General features: G+C 39.0%; 1 protein-coding gene across 1 annotated transcript; it reads left to right on the forward strand.

Moving 5' to 3' along the window:
* Positions 1-3,649: 3,649 nt before the first annotated feature.
* Positions 3,650-20,705, forward strand: LOC132140113 (methyl-CpG-binding domain protein 2-like). Its single transcript, XM_059548942.1, has 7 exons — positions 3,650-4,013; positions 6,408-6,567; positions 8,957-9,094; positions 10,872-10,962; positions 15,983-16,160; positions 19,601-19,725; positions 20,394-20,705. Exons 1-6 carry the CDS (start codon positions 3,898-3,900, stop codon positions 19,713-19,715), a joined length of 798 nt encoding a protein of 265 aa, XP_059404925.1. The 5' UTR covers positions 3,650-3,897; the 3' UTR covers positions 19,716-19,725; positions 20,394-20,705.
* Positions 20,706-21,241: the final 536 nt, after the last annotated feature.

The following is a 21,241-nucleotide window of genomic DNA, read 5'->3' on the forward strand; positions in this document are numbered from 1 at the left end:
TATGTAATTCTCAAAACTTTTGGTCACGACTGTGGAGTTAAAGCTCTAGGAGGAGTTAGAGTTGCAAAATTTTGGGTCAGAAGAATAAGAAGAATAATAATAAGTTTAAATATAATATCAGTAAGTTGGCTTTCTCAAGCCAACCTAATAATAATAATAATAATAATAATAAGTTTAAGACGGATTTCAGTCAGTTGGCTTTCTCAAGCCAACTTAATAAGTTTAAGACGGATTTCATTAAGTTGGTTTCTTGGCTTGAGAAAGCCTGACCAGAAAGTTTGAAAAGTTTAAAACGTTTAGAAAGTTTGAAAATGGGAAAAGTTTAAAAAGATTTAAAAGTTTGAAAAGCTTAAGTTTAAAAAAGAAAGTGATTAATATATTGCTAGCATTACAAGCAAGTGACTACCATGTCATTAGCATGATTGCAAAAAAATTGTCATTAGCAAAGTTGCTAGCATGTTGCTAGCATGATTTTAAATGTATTTACTTTGATTATCCTAGTAATCTACAACAATGCTTTGTACTCTTTTCTTCAAATCATCAAGTTAGGCACTCTGTCCAGACTTACTTTCTCGTTCCTCGTGTTAAAAAAACAATTGGTAAGAGAGCATCTATGTTTAAATCTGTACTAGACTGGAATAATTTGCCTATAGATATTAGATCCATTACTTCTTTTCGGTTGTTTAAACATCCAACATCCATCAAATCTCTATTATCTTATTTTAAAGTAGATTGCACATGCTATCATTGAAACTGTCGTTGTTGTTATGTGTACTGTTGTTTTTTTTTCTCTTTTTTGGTGGTGTTTTATTGTTTGCCTGTTTGTTGATGTTTTGTTAATTGTAATCTTGTTATGCTCTTTAAGTTGTAATTGTGTTTCATTGTAAGGACCCCCTCGAAACGAGATGATACATCTCAAGGGGTTAATCCTAATAAATTCTAATAATAATTAGCAAGTGACTAGCATGTAGTTAGCATAATTACCACGGTATCTAGCATGTCACTAGCATAATTAGCAAGTGACTAGCATGTAGCTAGCATGATTACCAAGTTGCTAACATTTTTCTAGCATGATTAGCATGTTGCTAGAATGTCGCTAGCATGTTTCTAGCATGATTAGCATGCTACTAGCATGTATCTAGCATGATTAGCATGTTGCTAGCATGTCACTAGCATGTTTCTAGCATTATTACAATGCGTCTAGCTTGTTGCTAGCATGATTTTAGCATGATTAGCATGTTGATAGCATGTTTCTAGCGTGATTAGCATGCGACTAGCACGTTGCTAGCATGATTAGCATGTGACAAGCATGTTGCTAGCATGATTATAGCATGATTAGCATGAAGCTAGCATGTTGCTAGCATGTTTCTATCATGACTAGCATGTTGCTAGCATGTTTCTAACATGACTAGCATACGACTAGCATGTTGCTAGCATTATTTTAACATGATTAGCATGTTGCTAGCATGTTTCTAGCATGATTAGCATGCGACTAGCATGTTTCTAGCATGATTAGCATGCGACTAGCATGTTGCTAGCATGTTTCTAGCATGATTAGCATGTTTCTAGCATGTCACTAGCATGTTTCTAGCATGATTAGAATGCATCTAGCTTGTTGCTAGCATGTTTATAGCATGATTAGCATGTTGCTAGCATGATTTTAGCATGATTAACATGTTGCTAGCATGTTTCTACCATGATTAGCATGTTGCTAGCATGTCACTATCATGTTTCTTGCATGATAAGCATGCGACTAGCATTTTGTTAACATGTTTCTAGCATGACTAGCATGTTGCTAGCATGTTTCTACCATGATTAGCATGTTGCTAGCATTTCACTATCATGTTTCTAGCATGATTAGCATGCGACTAGCATGTTGCTAGCATGTTTCTAGCATGACTAACATGCTACTAACATGTTGGTAGCATGATTTTAGCATGATTCGCATGTTTCTAGCATGTCGTTAACATGTTTCTAGCATGATTAGCATGCGACTAGCATGTTGCTAGCATGATTATAGCATGATTAGCATGAAGCTAGCATGTCGCTAGCATGTTTCTAGCATGACTAGCATGTGACTAGCATGTTGCTAGCATTATTTTAGCATGATAAGCATGTTGCTAGCATGTTTCTAGCATGATTATCATGCAACTAGCATGTTGCTAGCATGTTTCTAGCATGATTAGCATGTTGCTAGCATGTCGCTAGCATGTTTCTAGCATGATTAGCATGTTGCTAGCATGTTTCTAGCATGACTAGCATGCGACTAGCATGTTGCTAGCATGATTGTAGCATGATTAGCATGTTTGTAACATTATTAGCAGGTTGCTAGGATAGATAGATAGATAGATAGATAGATAGAAACAGTCAGAGAGATAGATAGAGTGTGTGTGTGTCTCTGTGTGAGTGTGTGTGTGTCTGTGTGTGTGTGTGTGTGTCCCACCAGGAGATCAAAATCCTCCTCAATGGCTCATTTTCTTCTTCTCTCCTTTCTCTTCCTGTTATTATTGTTGATTTAGCCAAACACTCACTGGAGGAAGTGTTATTATGGATTATAGACTCTATGTATTTGAGTTAAAATCATCTTAATGCTGGGTTTGTTTCATCTTTTGTCTTCTCCAGATGTTCACTGATGGACTGGAGTGCTGTGGATTATTGTGATGTTTTTATCAGACTCTCATTCTGACGGCACCCATTCACTGCAGAGCATCCATTGATGAGACACTGATGCAGTGCTACATTTCTACAAACCTGATGAAGAAACAAACTCATCTGATCTCTGATCTCAGATGAACTGAGGATGAGCACATTTTTGGTTGAACTATTCCTTTAAGGCAGTACAACTAATATTCATCAATACTAGATCAAGTCCTCAATAACAGCTGAACCTCAGACATTCCTTCACCTCTCGTGAACTACTTCACAAACATCATTCTACTGGGAAAGCATGTGATTCATTGCTCTTTTGCACTCTTAAAAAAGCATTCTCAAAACCACATTTCATGCCAACAAAGCAACATTAAACTTAACTTTTATGAATTCAGACTGTACAAACTTCAAAGTTTTTGATTGTAATGTGTTTCTGTATACGTATAATGTTTCCAATGAATGGCCCCTGATTTGATGTTTAGTTCTCTAATACAGCCTGTGACTAAAGTGTGCAGCATCTGTTAATCATAATATTCTTTTATCTAAATTAATAGAGGTGACTGTTCAACTAAATTTAAGAAAATAGTTTTTGCAGCCGAAAGATTGAATTTAATACCTGTTTATATTAGAGAGTGTGCAACACTTAGTATTTTTAAAGTATCGCTTAAGGAAAATCTAATATGTGAGCATTGACTAGGATTTGTAATGTAATTTAATCTATTATGATGTGAAATTGTATCGTTTATCACTTAATTTTGTAATATTTGTCATTTTAACATCCTGCCCAGGGACTGCAGATGCAAATGAGCTTTATTGCTAACTCTGGCACCACACTGTTGTTATGCGTCGTGCCTGTACCAATAAAAAAAATTATATATACATTAAATTAAAAACCTTCAGGACAGGCAGGATTAAAGTAGGGGCGGGGCTTTCGGGTCAACGGAGGGGCGGGGCGTGGGTCTGTCATGGGGCGGGGCTTTCGGGTCAACGGAGGGGCGGGGCGTGCGGTTGCCAGGCGCTGGGTCACTCGTGTGGGAAGTGCTGAAATTTCAACGCGTCACAGCCGCGTTAAACACGGATTACACGCAGATTCTGACCGTTGAGGAGCTCGCGGCCGGAGGGGGGCCGAGAACCGTCCTCCGGTTGATAACTCATCTGCTAACTAACTACTCCACTGGGGCTCACTCACGCGCGAGCGTCGCAGGTCTCGAAAAATTAACCCTTCTGATCGAGCTGATCGATCAATCAATGATCATGGAGAGGAAGAGGACGGATTGCCCTGCTCTTCCACCCGGCTGGAAGAAGGAAGAAGTGATCCGGAAGTCCGGGCTGAGCGCTGGGAAGAGTGATGTCTATTATTACAGGTAAGGATTTTTTTTAACATATAAATATATATATATATATATTTAATATTTAAAATATATATTTTTCTGTATGTTCGTGTGTTTGTTTGAAGTGCGCGCGTCAAAGCGTTACATTCTATCTAGAAGAAGAACGGAACTCGCTGGAGAGATACACTGTAACTCCTGCAGCGTCACGTGACGTCACTGCATTACAGTACGCGCGCGTGCGTGTGATGAGCTTGAGTGTTTCCTCTGAGCTCCAACTGTTGATTCCTCAGCTTTATGCTTTACGCTTTAAACAATTATTGGTCATTATTTATGAATAAAGACACTCAGAATACATATATCTGAAGCAATTGTTGTTAGTAATTTATAAGTAAACAATCTCTTACATAAATGTTTAATTATTGATATAAGTACAGTTACGTGTGCGTGTGTTTATGTAAGATGTATCAGAACAGAAGCAAGAAATATGTATGTTATTGTTTGCCTGAAGTGTGTGTTTATCTGAACCGATAGAGATGTGAGCCAGTGTCTCTCTGTACATTAACTCTCATGTGTCCAGCAGATGAACACAGGCGGCTGTCGGACAGTTATCATGTTCATCAGATGCTTCACTGAGGGTCCTGATGTTGAGCGATCAGCTCTGTGTCTGATGTTTGATGTGTGTTTTGTGCAGATCTGACCTGTTTAATAAAGCGAGTGATTTTGAGGAAGAAGTTAGCTGGTGGTTTTGATCTAGAATGAGCTGACGTTGTACTGGTAGTCCAGAGTCTGATTGGCTGATGTTCTTTAGGAGCCATACTGAAGTTAGTCAAATGAAAACTGAGTTTCACTTCTGGAAACCCTCAGTTTATTCAGATGACTGGAGTGTGTTCATATCTGATCTGTTTTATTTTTCTGAAAAGATAACTAGACACTCCTCTCTGGATTAAACACAGTGTGTCTATATTTGCTGCATTGCATGCTTAAAAAGGTAAAAAATATATTAGTAGTGACTCTTTTTTTTTTTATAGAATTGTTGAAGCAATAATTCACCCTAAAATTAAAAACAAGGAGAGAGCTGCATGATAATGATTATTATTTTAACTGGATGCATTGAAACAACTAGAACTGAAATTAAAATAAATATAAACTATATAGACATAAAAAAATCTAATGACAAAATTAATAGATGTACTATTAAAAATGTAACGTAAAAATGTTAAAAATGTTAGTCCATATTTGACCCTAAGTTGGGTTGAAAGGACCCAGTATTTTTTAGAGTGTGATACAAATAAAACTTGAATTATTATTATTATTTCAATCTCTCCATGTGAGTAAGTCAGTGCACACGTCTCTGTGGGTTCATCCGAGCTGATCAGTGCTTTAGTCTCAGGCTGGAAAAGCTTTGAATCAACAAGACACCACATTCACAACACACTCCACTTCCCAACCGCACGAACTGATCGGACGGTGAACATGTCTCTGTGTGAAGGAGGTTAAAGATTTGTGTGTTCTGTCTGTAATAATGTAAACATTAAGTTTTGTCTACAGCAGCTGTGACTGCGGTCGTGTGCGTCTGCGCCGGTGTTATAACGGCCAAACTAACCTCTTAATAACAGCACTGCTGAAAGTTTAGACTCAGTGCGGTTCTCTTTTAGATAAATTAATTCTTTTATTCGTCGAGGATGTGTTACATTGATCAGAAGTGACTGTAAAGACATTTAGAATGTTACAAAATAATCTTCTTCTGAACTCTATTCATCTGTGAATCCTGAAAGATAAAATGTGTCACAGTTTCCACAGAAATATTGAGCAGCACAACTGTGTTCAACACTGATAATAATCAGAAATGTTTCTTGAGCAGTAAATCATCATATTTTCATGATTTCTGAAGATCATGTGACACTGAAGACTGGAGGAATGATGCTGAAAATACAGCGGAGCATCACAGAAATACATTACACTTTAACACAGATTCACACAGAACACAGATGATTTACAATAGAATTATTTCACAATTTTGAGCAGAAGAGACTATTTCATCTTTCAACATTAGTTTCTGTATCAAGCATCAAGGTCATGGCTTTGATTCACATGAACTAATAAACCTGGTTTCAACTTCAGTAAAAGAATCTAAATGATGCTTGTAAATGTCGACACTGAAGCCTTGAGGAAATTCAGCTTTGCATCACAGGGATAAATTGTATTTGAACAGATATTCACATAGAAATTAGCTATTTTAAATTGCAATAATATTTCACAATTTCCTTGTTTTTACTGTATTTTTAATCAGATAAATGCAGCTTTGGTGAGCAGAAGTCTTCTTTCTTTTAGTGCAAAACTCAGTGCGCTGATCAAGTCCGAAGTGTTTTAAGAATAGACTAGGTGGTTTTATTCGGTGTGTGTGTGTTGATGTTTTTCTTGCTCCAGTCCCACAGGAAAGAAGTTCCGCAGTAAACCTCAGTTATCCCGCTACCTCGGGAACTCGGTGGATCTGGGATGTTTCGACTTCCGCACGGGCAAAATGATGCCCAGCAAGATGCAGAAGAACAAGCAGAGACTGCGCAGCGACATCCTCGGCCTGAGCAAGGTACTGAACAACACGCGTCTCACGGGTCACTTGTTTGATCACCTGTGTGACGGTATTTTGAGTTGTCATTTTCTGCAGTGAATTTAACTAGTGATTTAAAGGGATATTTCAGCCATTATGAACATTGTGTCATTATTTACTAATCCTCATGTCAGTCTAAACAGCCGTTTAATCAAAGTCCTCTTATTGCTTTATATGATTCAGGCTTTATTCACTTATAAACATTGATCATTTAATCGTTTCTATTTGGGACTCACCAAGAGGAGGTTATGTGACAGAGTGGCTGAACATAGATACACAATATTTACCGGTTACAAGAATTAACCGATGCGGGGACATGTGTGCAGTTGAATGGAGAGTTGTGTAGACTTGTGTGGAGATGCAAAGAGTTGTGTGGAGTTGTGGAAAGATGAGTGAAGTTTCAAGGAGGTGTGTGTGGATAGTTGTGTAGAGATGGGTGGAGATGCAAAGAGTTGTGTGAAGATGAGTGTAGAGGTTTGTAGAGATGTGTTGAGATGCGAAGAGTTGCATGGAGTTGTGTGGAGTTGCAAAGAAATGCATTACATGGAGATGTGAAGAGTTGCGTGGAGATTATGTGGAAATGCGTGGAGTTGCGTGGAGATGCGTGGAGTTGTGGAGATGTGAAGTGTTGTGTGGAGTTGCGTGGAGATTATGTGTAAATGTGTAGAGTTGCGTGGAGTTGTGGAGATGTGAAGTGTTGTGTGGAGTTGCCTGGAGATTATGTGGAAATGTGTAGAGTTGCGTGGAGATGCGTGGAGTTGTGGAGATGTGAAGTGTTGTGTGGAGTTGCATGGAGATTATGTGGAAATGTGTAGAGTTGTGTAGAGTTGTGTGGAGAAGTGAAATGTTGTGTGGAGTTGCATGGAGATTATGTGGAAATGTGTAGAGTTGCGTGGAGTTGTGTAGAGTTGTGTGGAGATGTGAAATGTTGTGTGGAGTTGCGTGGAGATTATGTGGAAATGTGTAGAGTTGTGTGGAGTTGTGTGGAGATGTGAAATGTTGTGTGGAGTTGCATGGAGATTATGTGGAAATGTGTAGAGTTGCGTGGAGTTGTGTAGAGTTGTGTGGAGATGTGAAGTGTTGTGTGGAGTTGCGTGGAGATTATGTGGAAAGTGTAGAGTTGCGTCGAGTTGTGTAGAGTTGTGGAGATGTGAAGTGTTGTGTGGAGTTGCGTGGAGATTATGTGGAAAGTGTAGAGTTGCGTGGAGTTGTGTAGAGTTGTGTGGAGATGTGAAGTGTTGTGTGGAGTTGCGTGGAGATTATGTGGAAAGTGTAGAGTTGCGTCGAGTTGTGTAGAGTTGTGGAGATGTGAAGTGTTGTGTGGAGTTGCGTGGAGATTATGTGGAAAGTGTAGAGTTGCGTGGAGTTGTGTAGAGTTGTGTGGAGATGTGAAGTGTTGTGTGGAGTTGCGTGGAGATTATGTGGAAAGTGTAGAGTTGCGTGGAGTTGTGTAGAGTTGTGTGGAGATGTGAAGTGTTGTGTGGAGATTATGTGGAAATGTGTAGAGTTGCGTGGAAATGCGTGGAGTTGCATAGAGATGTGTGTTGGAATAGCGCTGGCTACCGTAAGCCGCTTAAACACATTCTCACATCTTTATTTTTGACAGTTCTGAGATGAGCAGGATTTACACGTGTCTTCAACAAGCAGATGCATTGACACTTGTTCAGTTGCATCTGGAAACTGTCTCAACGTGATTGTAGTCCATCTCAAATGCGTTTCGGAGGGCATTCACACCTGATCTTTTTATGATCAAATGACTATCCAATCAGAAACCCTGTGGCTCAGTGTAAACAGGCACAGTGAGTTGATTTGAAATAATGAAGCTGCAGATATTTGCGTTCTGATCCGGTGAAGCGTGTCATTGCGTGGGCTGTTAGTGTGTCTGTGCACTTCCTCATGCATTTCATGATCTCAACATTCAACACGCTTTCATTTTCAGTTCAGTGATATTCTTCATTTGCTCGTAATGAGCTGGTTGAAAGTGGAAATGGTCTGATTTCTCAGGATAAGGCGGGAAAGTTTTGTCTCTGGTCTCTGAGATTATGGATTTATGACTCCAGATCTGGTCTGTGTTCGTCATGCTGGACGTTATAGAGGTGTGGTGATGTGCCTCGCCCCGTGACACACTTCTGCCTCACACCCACCCACACACACACACACACACACACACACACTCGTTTCCATGTTGAATGGGGACTCTCCATAGGAGTACTGTTTTTTTGACTGCACAAACTGTTTTTTATTTATTTTCTAAAACCAATTCTTATGGATTGAGGTGACATTTACACAGCGTATCTGTGTTGTATTTCTGCTGAACTCTGATCAGCGTTCCCTCGGCTGAGTGTGTAACGTGTCTCTGTGTTTGCAGGGGAAGCCGGATCTGAACACAGCGCTGCCCATCAGACAGACAGCCTCCATCTTCAAACAGCCGGTCACTAAAGTGGTCAATCATCCCAACAACAAAGTCAAGACAGACCCCCAGAGAGCCACGGAGCAGCCGCGACAGGTGCCTTCCTCACACATTCACACTAATAAGGTTCAGTGAGGTAATGTTTTAACTGACATGAACAAACAATGAACAATGAATTTATTACTGTATTTATTCATCTTTGTTAATGTTAGTTAATAAAAATACAGTCGCTCATCGTTAGTTCGTGTTCATTCACAGTTTAGTAACTAATGTTAACAAGCACAGCTTTTGATTTTAATAATGCATTAGTAAATGTTGAAATTAACATTAACTAAGATTAGTAAATGCTGTTCAAACTTAGTTAACTAATGTCTCACCGCAGTTTTACTACTTCAGCTTAAACGGATTTTTATGTCAGTTAGTTGCAATGCAGTATTTTTAATTTTTATGTCTTTCTTCTAATATTTATATTTTATTTTATTTCAGCTTTATATCAGTTAATGAGTTTCACATTGTCCTGTTGTAGATTATTGCATAAATGCAGCCATAATTAGATGATATAGCTATTTTAAGGAAATACTGTTCTTTTTTTATTTTTATTCATCAAAGAATCTTGAAAAAAGTATCACACTTTTCAAAAAACTATGAAGCAGCAAAACAGTTTCTAATAATGATAATAAATCATCATATTATTCTGATTTCTGAAGATTATGTGACACTGAAGACTGGAGGAATGATGCTGAAAATACAGCGGAGCATCACAGAAATAAATTACACTTTAACACAGATTCACACAGAAAACAGATGTTATACATTAGAATAATATTTCACATTTTTACTGTATTTTTTGTTCAAATAAACACAATCTTGGTGAGCAGAAGAGACGTCTTTATAAAGCTCAGTAGTTTCTGGATCTGTTCAGCACACAACACATTTCAGGAACAGAATGTCAGTTTAACAATGTCAGCTTTTTCTGTTTAATATTGCACTTTTGTATAATTCCCATTGTCCAGTGTCATTTCTCTTGGGGTCATGGGTCTGATAGCTGAGGATTGATCTGTTCTTCTCCGTCGCAGCGAGGGAGGGTTTAGCTCCACGGCCCCGCGGCGCTCATAGACAAGCGTTATTTAATAACTCCTGCTGTGTTTACGAGCGCTCGCAGAGGTTTATGAGTCCCGCAGGCCGCAAACACACCAGCGCTCCTCAGAGTGTGTTTAACTCAGAGCTGCAGCGGCGTATTAGACTCATTCAAAACATGAATATCATCTTCATGTTAGTGAGGAATCAAAGAACGGTCAGCATTGACTCATTATCACTGGAGTAGTTTCAATTGAGTGCTATTTATAAAGTATTTATTATATTTGTGTAACAAAGAATATGTATATGTATATGTATATGTTTACTATTTATAACTATTTTTTATGTCTATTATTAATTATAAATTAGTTTTGAATTATCTTTTATTTTTATTTCCAGTTAAACATTTTAATTTAGCTTTGTTTTTATTTCAGTTTAATCTTAGAACTTTTAGTACTCCAAATTTAACATTTAATAATTTGTTTTGAATTAGCCTTTAGTTTTTTATTCTCAGTTTTTATTTCAATTTTAGTTTAGGTTTAACTTTTGTCTTTTGTTTTGTTTCTATTTTTATGTAATTTTTTGTAAGTTGTAATTTGATTTATTTTAGTTTCAGTAATTTTAGTACTTCAACTTCAACTGTAGTACTTCAACAAGTTTTTTAACTAATATAATAATTTGATTTAAATTGCATTTATTTTATTTCTGTTTTGTCTCGTGTGTGTGTGCGTGTGTGTGTGTGTCTCTTGTGTCTCGTGTGCGTGTGTGTCTCGTGTGTGTTTGTGTGTGTGAGCAGCTGTTCTGGGAGAAGCGGCTGAATGGTCTGCGGTCGTGGGACGTGTCGGAGGAAGCACTCAGGACAATGGATCTGCCCAAGGGTTTACAGCGTAAGGCTGGTTGGGTCTGGTCTGAATGTGTGTGTGATCGCTGGGTAACGTGTGTGTAAGCGCTGGGTAACATGTGTGTGTAAGCGCTGAGTAACGTGTGTGTGATCGCTGGGTAACATGTGTGTGTAAGCACTGAGTAACGTGTGTGGGATCGCTTGGTAACGTGTGTGTGAGCGCTGGGTATCGTGTGTGTGATCGCTGGGTAATATGTGTGTGTAAGCACTGAGTAACGTGTGTGTGATCGCTGGGTAACGTGTGTGTGTAAGCGCTGGGTAACATGTGTGTGTAAGTGCTGAGTAACGTGTGTGATCGCTGGGTAACATGTGTGTGTAAGCACTGAGTAACGTGTGTGGGATCGCTTGGTAACGTGTGTGTGAGCGCTGGGTATCGTGTGTGTGATCGCTGGGTAATATGTGTGTGTAAGCACTGAGTAACGTGTGTGTGATCGCTGGGTAACGTGTGTGTGTAAGCGCTGGGTAACATGTGTGTGTAAGTGCTGAGTAACGTGTGTGATCGCTGGGTAACATGTGTGTGTAAGTGCTGAGTAATGTGTGTGATCGCTGGGTAACATGTGTGTAAGCGCTGGGTAACGTTTAAGTGAACGCTGGGTAACGTGTGTGTAAGCGCTGAGTAACGTGTGTGTGATCGCTGGGTAACGTGTGTGTGAGTGCTGGATAACGTGGGTGTGAGTACTGGGTAACGTGTGTGTGAGCGCTGGGTAATGTGTGTGTGATCGCTGGGTAAAATGTGTGTGTGATCGCTGGGTAAAATGTGTGTGTGAGCGGTGGGTAACGTGTGTGTGTGAGCGGTGGGTAACGTGTGTGTGTGAGCGTTGGGTAACGTGTGTGTGTGAGCGCTGGATAACGTGTGTGTGAGTACTGGGTAACGTGTGTGTGAGTACTGGGTAACGTGTGTGTGATCGCTGGGTAACGTGTGTGTGAGCGCTGGGTAAAGTGTCTGTGTGAGCGCTGGGTAACGTGTGTGTGTGATCGCTGGGTAATGTGTGTGTGATCGCTGGGTAAAGTGTGTGTGTGAGCGCTGGGTAAAGTGTGTGTGTGAGCGCTGGGTAACGTGTGTGTGTGATCGCTGGGTAACGTGTGTGTGTGATCGCTGGGTAATGTGTGCGTGATCGCTGGGTAAAGTGTGTGTGTGAGCGCTGGGTAAAGTGTGTGTGTGAGCGCTGGGTAACGTGTGTGTGTGATCGCTGGGTAATGTGTGTGTGATCGCTGGGTAAAGTGTGTGTGTGAGCACTGGGTAACGTGTGTGTGTGAACGCTGGGTAACGTGTGTGTGATCGCTGGGTAACGTGTGTGTGAGCGCTGGGTAACGTGTGTGTGAGCGCTGGGTAAAGTCAAAGTCAAAGTCACCTTTATTTATATAGCGCTTTAAACAAAATAAATTGCGTCAAAGCAACTGAACAACATTCATTAGGAAAACAGTGTCAATAATGAAAAAAATGATAGTTAAAGGCAGTTCATCATTGAATTCAGTTATGTCATCTCTGTTCAATTAAATAGTGTCTGTGCATTTATTTGCAATCAAGTCAACGATATCGCTGTAGATGAAGTGTCCCCAACTAAGCAAGCCAGAGGCGACAGCGGCAAGGAACCGAAACTCCATCGGTGACAGAATGGAGAAAAAAACCTTGGGAGAAACCAGGCTCAGTTGGGGGGCCAGTTCTCCTCTGACCAGACGAAACCAGTAGTTCAATTCCAGACTGCAGCAAAGTCAGATTGTGCAGAAGAATCATCTGTTTCCTGTGGTCTTGTCCTGGTGCTCCTCTGAGACAAGGTCTTTACAGGGGATCTGTATCTGGGGCTCTAGTTGTCCTGGTCTCCGCTGTCTTTAAGGGATGTAGAGGTCCTTTCTAGGTGCTGATCCAGCATCTGGTCTGGATACGTACTGGATCCGGGTGACTGCAGTGACCCTCTGATCTGGACACAGACTGGATCTGGTGGCTACGGTGACCTCGGAACAAGAGAGAAACAGACTAATATTAGCGTAGATGCCATTCTTCTAATGATGTAGCAAGTACATAGGGTGTTATGGGAAGTGTTTCCGGTTCCGGTTTACCTAATTAATGCAGCCTAAAAATCCTTTAACGGATTTGGATAATAAAAGCATATTAGTATGTTATGTGTATGCCAGGTTAAAGAGATGGGTTTTTTATCTAGATTTAAACTGCAAGACTGTGTCTGCCTCCCGAACAATGTTAGGTAGGTAATTCCAGAGTTTAGGCGCCAAATAGGAAAAGGATCTGCCGCCCGCAGTTGATTTTGATATTCTAGGTATTATCAAATTGCCTGAGTTTTGAGAACGTAGCGGACGTAGAGGATTATAATGTAAAAGGAGCTCATTCAAATACTGAGGTGCTAAACCATTCAGGGCTTTATAGGTAATAAGCAATATTTTAAAATCTATGCGATGCTTTATAGGGAGCCAGTGCAGTGTTGACAGGACCGGGCTAATATGGTCATACTTCCTGGTTCTAGTAAGAACTCTTGCTGCTGCATTTTGGACTAGCTGTAGTTTGTTTACTAAGCGTGCAGAACAACCACCCAATAAAGCATTACAATAATCTAACCTTGAGGTCATAAAAGCATGGATTAACATTTCTGCATTTGACATTGAGAGCATAGGCCGTAATTTAGATATATTTTTGAGATGGAAAAATGCAGTTTTACAAATGCTAGAAACGTGGCTTTCTAAGGAAAGATTGCGATCAAATAGCACACCTAGGTTCCTAACTGATGATGAAGAATTGACAGAGCAACCATCAAGTCTTAGACAGTGTTCTAGGTTATTACAAGCGGAGTTTTTAGGTCCTATAATTAACACCTCTGTTTTTTCAGAATTTAGCAGTAAGAAATTACTCGTCATCCAGTTTTTTATATCGACTATGCAATCCATTAGTTTTTCAAATTGGTGTGTTTCACCGGGCTGCGAAGAAATATAGAGCTGAGTATCATCAGCATAACAGTGAAAGCTAACACCATGTTTCCTGATGATATCTCTCAAGGGTAACATATAAATTGTGAAGAGTAGCGGCCCTAGTACTGAGCCTTGAGGTACTCCATACTGCACTTGTGATCGATAGGATACATCTTCATTCACTGCTACGAACTGATGGCGGTCATATAAGTACGATTTAAACCATGCTAATGCACTTCCACTGATGCCAACAAAGTGTTCAAGTCTATGCAAAAGAATGTTGTGGTCAATTGTGTCAAACGCAGCACTACGATCCAATAAAACTAATAGAGAGATACACCCACGATCAGATGATAAGAGCAGATCATTTGTAACTCTAAGGAGAGCAGTCTCAGAACTATGATACGGTCTAAATCCTGACTGGAAATCCTCACATATACCATTTTTATCTAAGAAGGAATATAATTGTGAGGATACCACCTTTTCTAGTATCTTGGACAGAAAAGGGAGATTCGAGATTGGTCTATAATTAACTAGTTCTTTGGGGTCAAGCTGTGGTTTTTTGATGAGAGGCTTAATAACAGCCAGTTTGAAGGTTTTGGGGACATATCCTAATGACAATGAGGAATTAATAATAGTCAGAAGAGGATCTATGACTTCTGGAAGCACCTCTTTTAGGAGCTTAGATGGTATATACTGTCTGATGTGATACTGTAGCTGACGGCTGAATGGTTGCAATTTTATCTCTAATAGTATCGATTTTAGAAGTAAAGTAGTTCATAAAGTCATTACTGCTGTGATGTATAAAGTGTGTGTGATCGCTGGGTAACGTGTGTGTGAGCGCTGGGTAACGTGTGTGTGAGCGCTGGGTAAAGTGTGTGTGATCGCTGTGTAACGTGTGTGTGAGCGCTGGGTAACGTGTGTGTGCGCGCTGGGTAACGTGTGTGTGAGCGCTGGGTAACGTGTGTGTGAGCGCTGGGTAATGTGTGTGTGTGTGAGCGCTGGGTAACGTGTGTGTGAGCGCTGGGTAACGTGTGTGTGAGCGCTGGGTAACGTGTGTGTGTGTGAGCGCTGGGTAATGTGTGTGTGTGAGCGCTGGGTAACATGTGTGTGTGTGTGAGCGCTGGGTAACGTGTGTGTGTGAGCGCTGGGTAACGTGTGTGTGAGCGCTGGGAACATGTGTGTGTGTGTGTGTGTGTGTGAGCGCTGGGTAACGTGTGTGTGAACGCTGGGTAACGTGTGTGTGTGTGAGCGCTGGGTAACGTGTGTGTGTGAGCGCTGGGTAACGTGTGTGTGTGTGTGTGTGTGAGCGCTGGGTTACATGTGTGTGTGTGTGTGAGTGCTGGGTTACATGTGTGTGTGTGTGAGCGCTGGGTAACGTGTGTGTGTGAGCGCTGGGTAACATGTGTGTGTGAGCGCTGGGTAACATGTGTGTGTGAGCGCTGGGCAACGTGTGTGTGTGAGTGCTGGGTAACGTGTGTGTGTGAGCGCTGGGAACATGTGTGTGTGTGTGTGTGAGCGCTGGGTAACGTGTGTGTGAACGCTGGGTAACGTGTGTGTGTGAGCGCTGGGTAACGTGTGTGTGTGAGCGCTGGGTAACGTGTGTGTGTGAGCGCTGGGTAACGTGTGTGTGAGCGCTGGGTAACGTGTGTGTGAGCGCTGGGTAACGTGTGTGTGTGAGCGCTGGGTAACATGTGTGTGTGTGAGCGCTGGGTAACGTGTGTGTGAGCGCTGGGTAACGTGTGTGTGTGAGCGCTGGGTAACATGTGTGTGTGTGTGTGTGTGAGCGCTGGGTAACGTGTGTGTGTGTGAGCGCTGGGTAACGTGTGTGTGTGAGCGCTGGGTAACGTGTGTGTGTGTGAGCGCTGGGTAACGTGTGTGTGTGAGCGCTGGGTAACGTGTGTGTGTGTGAGCGCTGGGTAACATGTGTGTGTGTGAGCGCTGGGTAACATGTGTGTGTGAGCGCTGGGTAACATGTGTGTGTGAGCGCTGGGTAATGTGTGTGTGAGCGCTGGGTAACATGTGTGTGTGTGAGTGCTGGGTAACGTGTGTGTGTGTGAGCGCTGGGTAACATGTGTGCTGTGGTGCAGGTTTGGGGCCGGACTCGACGGACGAGACGCTTCTGACGGCCATCGCTAGCGCTCTGCACATGAGCTCGGCGCCCATCACGGGTCAGACGTCCTCAGCGGCCGAGAAGAACCCGGCCATATGGCTGAACACATCACAGCCGCTCTGCAAGGCCTTCACCGTCACAGACGACGACATACGGTGAGACCTCCGACAGGTCAAAGGTCAAAGCCTTGCTCGTTTCTAACAGAATGCATCCGCCTCACGCAACATGACACAAAACATCAAATGTGTTACTTTATAGCCTTTATATGTAATACATTAGAAAAATATCTTAATGCATTAAATATGCCTTTTCATCTAATATTTTATCATCTGATATTGCATTATATTGTTTCAATTTAATGCATTAGTTGTGGCTATATATTTTCTTTTTACATTTTAATACATTAATTGTGCCTTTTGTATTTCATTTTATATTTTATAATTTAATATTATATTTTATTTTTTAATTTTAATACATTAATTGTGCCTTTGTTTTTCATTTTATATTTGATAAATTATTATTATTATAATTATTATTATTTCAATTTAATGCATTAATTGTACCTATATATTTTATTCTTTTAATTTTAATACATTAATTGTGCCTATATAAAATAGCCCTAAATAAAACATTTTATATAAAACTTTTAATAAAATTAATATATTTATATAATATAATATAATATTTTATGTTTTAGTCTTAATGCATGAATTGAGCCTATATATTTTAATCTTTTATTTTTAATACATTAATTGTGGCTTGTAATACACCTAATAATGATCACATGAATAGCAACAGTTAAAATATATTATAATGTTTAAAATCACATATAACTATTTAATTACGGTAAAGTTCTCTTCTAATATTTATATTTTATTTATTGATTTCATTTTACAAAATAATTTTAATTTAACAATAACAACACCTGGAAACACTTTATATATAATGTATTATAAAAGTATTTGAATGCATTAATTATACCTTGTAAGGCAGCTTATAATGCATTGTTCTCTGGTGAAGATGTGAGCTCATCCGCTCTGTTAATATTCCTTCATAATTCAGCGATGTTTAATGCATTCATCAGGGTTCCTCTCAATCAAGGCGATGGGATTCAGTGTCACAGTTCAAGCCTAGCTAAAAACGTTCCCTTTTCTCCTGAGATCGATGCGCGAGAGTCATTTGGTTCCGGCTCTGGCGCTAAATTGGATGCTTGCTGTTAGAAAAACACAAGAGAAATAAGAAATTCCTGCAGTAGTGTTTTAGAGTCTGGAGTTTCCTCTCAGATCAGGACGACTCTAATGGACCAATAACAGGTTTTTAATCTCTCTGCCAGAATAAATGAAATGTGACAGCATCTGAGGTTTTAAAATAAAATAGAAAAAAAAGATAAATAATATATATATAGTTTTATTTGTTATTTATTTAATTATTTGAATTATTTGAAATGTTATCAATGTATTTTACATGTATATAAAATAAAAAAGTCAATTTTAATGATATAATGGTTTATTAAAATTTAATTTAATTAATTATATTTAATTATATTTATTTGGTATTTTATTTATTTTTATTATATATTTTACCATTTATTTATTTTCTGTCCTTTCCTATCAATGCAGACTTTTTGAACTAAATATTCTGAGTATTGTTTTTATGTTCTGATGGTTTGTTAAAAGTAAACCTGAATAATGTGCCACACGTGATTAAAAACCTGAATTTATAAAAGTTATGAAATAATTTTTTTTTTATTTAAATTCTTTATAATATGTGAGGAACACACGATCTGGTTTAAGAATATTTAACTATTTTTAAATGAATGATATAATATTGTTTCTGCTCAGAATTGTGTGATAAACACACGTCATTACTAACAGATAAAACAATTTATCTTTATAAAGAGACATAATCTACTCAGTAATATAAATAAATATTTTTTTTAATTATATGAAAAACAGTGGTTCAATATCTGTATTTGTGAGCAGTTCTAGTATCAAATTCAGTATTATGCCTTTATTTATTTATTTATTTATTTAATTTTTTAATTATTATAATTTATTTTAAACACTTATTTAAAAGTGTAATTGTAAAACATATTTTTTCATTTATTTCACATGATTTAATTTATTATTTATTTATTGTAATAATAGTTCTGTTATTGTTGACACAGATATGTGCTATATCTGCTAGCTCAAGGTCTCAAACACAAGATGGCAGTAGAGGCACACATATGCAGCGTGTGTGTGTGTGTGTGTGTGTGTGTGTGTGTGTGTGTGTGTGTGTGTGTGTGTGTGTGTGTGTGTGTGTGATCTCATGACTCTACAGGCACTCAATCTTCTCTCAGTGACACTTATAAACGTTTGTCAAGATGTCTTGAACCCAAACAGTCATGATTTAATTTTTCATCAGCATTTTCCTTCTTCTTCTCTGACCTTTACAATTAAAGAGATCGTTCAGCCAAAGATGATCATGTTACTCCAAACCTTTGTGACTTTCTTTCTTTCCTTTTCTTCAGTGGAACACAAAAGATGTTCTGAGGACATCTGGATCCACACTTCTGCTTTGAAACAAAGTATATGGTAGAAGCACTGTATAAATATCAAACAACACAGGACCCCCATCAGGATTATTATCATAAACGGAAAATAATGTAAAATAATTATTTAAAAAAATTATTACAACTGTCAAATGCACAAAACAAACTGACTAAGTATTAAACTAATATTGAAATGAAATTCAAACAAAAATAAAGCACTAAGATTACATCCTGAAAACAAGTGAAACCAAACTGAAATACAAACAAATGAAGCCTAATAGTAAAAAATGACAACTATTAAAAGAAAATAAATTGAAATCGAAATGCCAAAATGAAAATGAAATGACAATTTTTGCCTTGGGAAATGAAATAAATTGAATCACTAAAATTACTCACAGAGAGTAAATTAAAACTAAAATAATTTAAACCTAAATAACATGACAACAGAACATAACATTCTAAAAAACTTAACTGAAATTGAAATTAAAACAACATTTTTCAAATACAGTTCAAAATAAAATATTAGTATATAAATATAACACTAAAAAATAAATAAATTAAAAAACAGACATTTTTCAAAATATCTTTATAGGTTTGGAGTAACATGATTAGGTTAATATTATGCAGTACTGTACCTTTAAGAGTGCTGTATGTAAATGAGCTGTGTTGTGATTGGCTGTTAATGTATCGATATGTTAATGAGTTCATGGCTGTGATGCCTACTCATTAATTCTGATGGTTTTTGCCAGTGATCTGTGAAGGAGTTTTTCATTAGATGTTAAGAGAACTGTTGGTTTTCTCCTAAATGTTTGTTTGTTTGGTTCAAAATGCATTCTGGGATTGCTTTTCCTGTAGAGGAAAACATGCAGCCTCCTGTCTAGACAGTATGTCAATGCCATATATCAAACTCTTGCATCTCAAAAGAGAACAAAAACCTACTTTCCCCTTTAAGGGCGGCGTGTGGGATTGTGGGTAGAGGTTATGGGGTTGATTGACAGGCCGGAGGAGGAGATAAAGCGAGGTCAAAGCCCTTCATCCCGCTCTCATCCTCTTCCTCCTCAGGGAGCAGGAGCTGAAGGTCCATCAGGCCCGGCGCAGTCTGGAAGACGCTCTGATGGCCGACGGTTTGGCACGAGCCTCCGAATCCACCCGAGACATGGAGGGCAGAGCGGCGTGAAGAGAAACAGGTGAGAAACCACAGACGAGCCAGAGCAGCTGGACACAACACAGCTGAAAGATGAAACAAATCCAGCATTTTTAACTCAAATACATAGAGTCTATAATCCATAATAACACTTCCTCCAGTGAAAGGTCGCTCACAGATTTGTTTAGAGCTGTTTAAGCGCTGCTTGATCTGTGCAGATTTCTCTCCTGATTCAGACCAGAACACTTTTTCACTGGAGGAAGTGTTATTATGGATTAAAATGTTATGACCAGTCTTGAAGGAAACAAACATTTTTTTAGACAAGTCTAAGCAGTTTAGATAACTGGCCCAAGACCTCAATAACTGAGTTTTTGCAGCATCAAGTCCTGTTTACAGTCTGTTTTGAGCAGATGCGTGTTGATGGTCAGTAATCAGAGTGTGTGTGATTGTGAAGAGCTCAGTGATGATAGAATCGTGCAGAAGAGCATCTCTCTCTGGGTCTGAGGTCACACTGTCATCAAATATTCAGAGCCTCATTAAGACGCGGTGAAGAGAGTCACATCACTTCAGCCTCTTCATCATCATTATCATCATCCTGATTCTGTTTTAAAGGGAATTAATAGTTAATATTCCTTCATTCCACCCTCCCGTCTCTGAGATCCGTTTCTCCAGTCGTCAGACGTTAACCGCATCAGTTTGGTTTTTCCTCAGAAATCCGGCGTGGCTCCGTCTGAATGCTGATGCTCTTTGAGATGATGTTCGTCGACAGAAACATGCTTTTCTGAATAATCAGGCGGGCTGTTTTGCATTCGCTGCTTCACTGAGCTTCTTCTTCTCTCTGAGCAATAAAATATGAAATATATCAGAAATAGGGTGGAATTAGTGCGACAGCTATATTTCCAAGAGCTTATGTTTATTTTATTTTCTGCTAATGCACATCATTTTCACCTGATGTTCACACAGAATGCACGTTTGCATTGCTCTGCATTGTTTTTCTATATCAACATGCATTGGATGAACATTGTGGACATAATTCTATCTTGAATCGTCTCGATCTTGGAAGTACAGTAGTTCATAAACTGTGCTGTTGGGGAGTGTCTGCATCTCTTGATGCTTTTTTTTTATTATTATCATTTACATAGCTGCTGTATTGAATAAATGCCTGGGTTTGTGTTTGTTCTCTTCTAAGAGAGGTGAAAAGTAAGCAGATCGAGCAGTTTTTAGAGATTTTCTATAAGCAGAAGTACTTTCCTTCCATGCAATACGAAATACCTCTAATTTGTTTTCCTCCAGCTGCGCTCCATTTTCTGGGCTGCTCTCTCACTGCTCAACGTAAATCTGACAACGCATCTGTAATATGGTTTCTTATAAATAGCACGTGAAAAAACAGGGCTCAGCTAATTTATGTATCAGTTGATCGATGCACATATTGGCTTCCCAGAACATCACAACAACAGCGATGAGAGAAAAAAAAAACCTAGACAAACCATTCTCTCTTGTTCAGTCAAAATACAGTCAAAAATGCAATGCTTTTTTACATTCGATTACTTTATTCAATT

The sequence above is a fragment of the Carassius carassius genome, chromosome 4 (genome assembly GCF_963082965.1).
Source record: "Carassius carassius chromosome 4, fCarCar2.1, whole genome shotgun sequence".
Taxonomy (NCBI): domain Eukaryota; kingdom Metazoa; phylum Chordata; class Actinopteri; order Cypriniformes; family Cyprinidae; genus Carassius; species Carassius carassius.

Excerpts from the sequence above, each read along its gene's own strand:
- LOC132140113 (XM_059548942.1), top strand. The coding sequence starts at position 3,898 with ATGATCATGGAGAGGAAGAGGACGGATTGCCCTGCTCTTCCACCCGGC. Across the intron at positions 6,568-8,956 it reads ACATCCTCGGCCTGAGCAAG|GGGAAGCCGGATCTGAACAC; the intron begins GTACTGAACAAC and ends CTGTGTTTGCAG. Across the intron at positions 16,161-19,600 it reads GTCACAGACGACGACATACG|GGAGCAGGAGCTGAAGGTCC; the intron begins GTGAGACCTCCG and ends CTTCCTCCTCAG.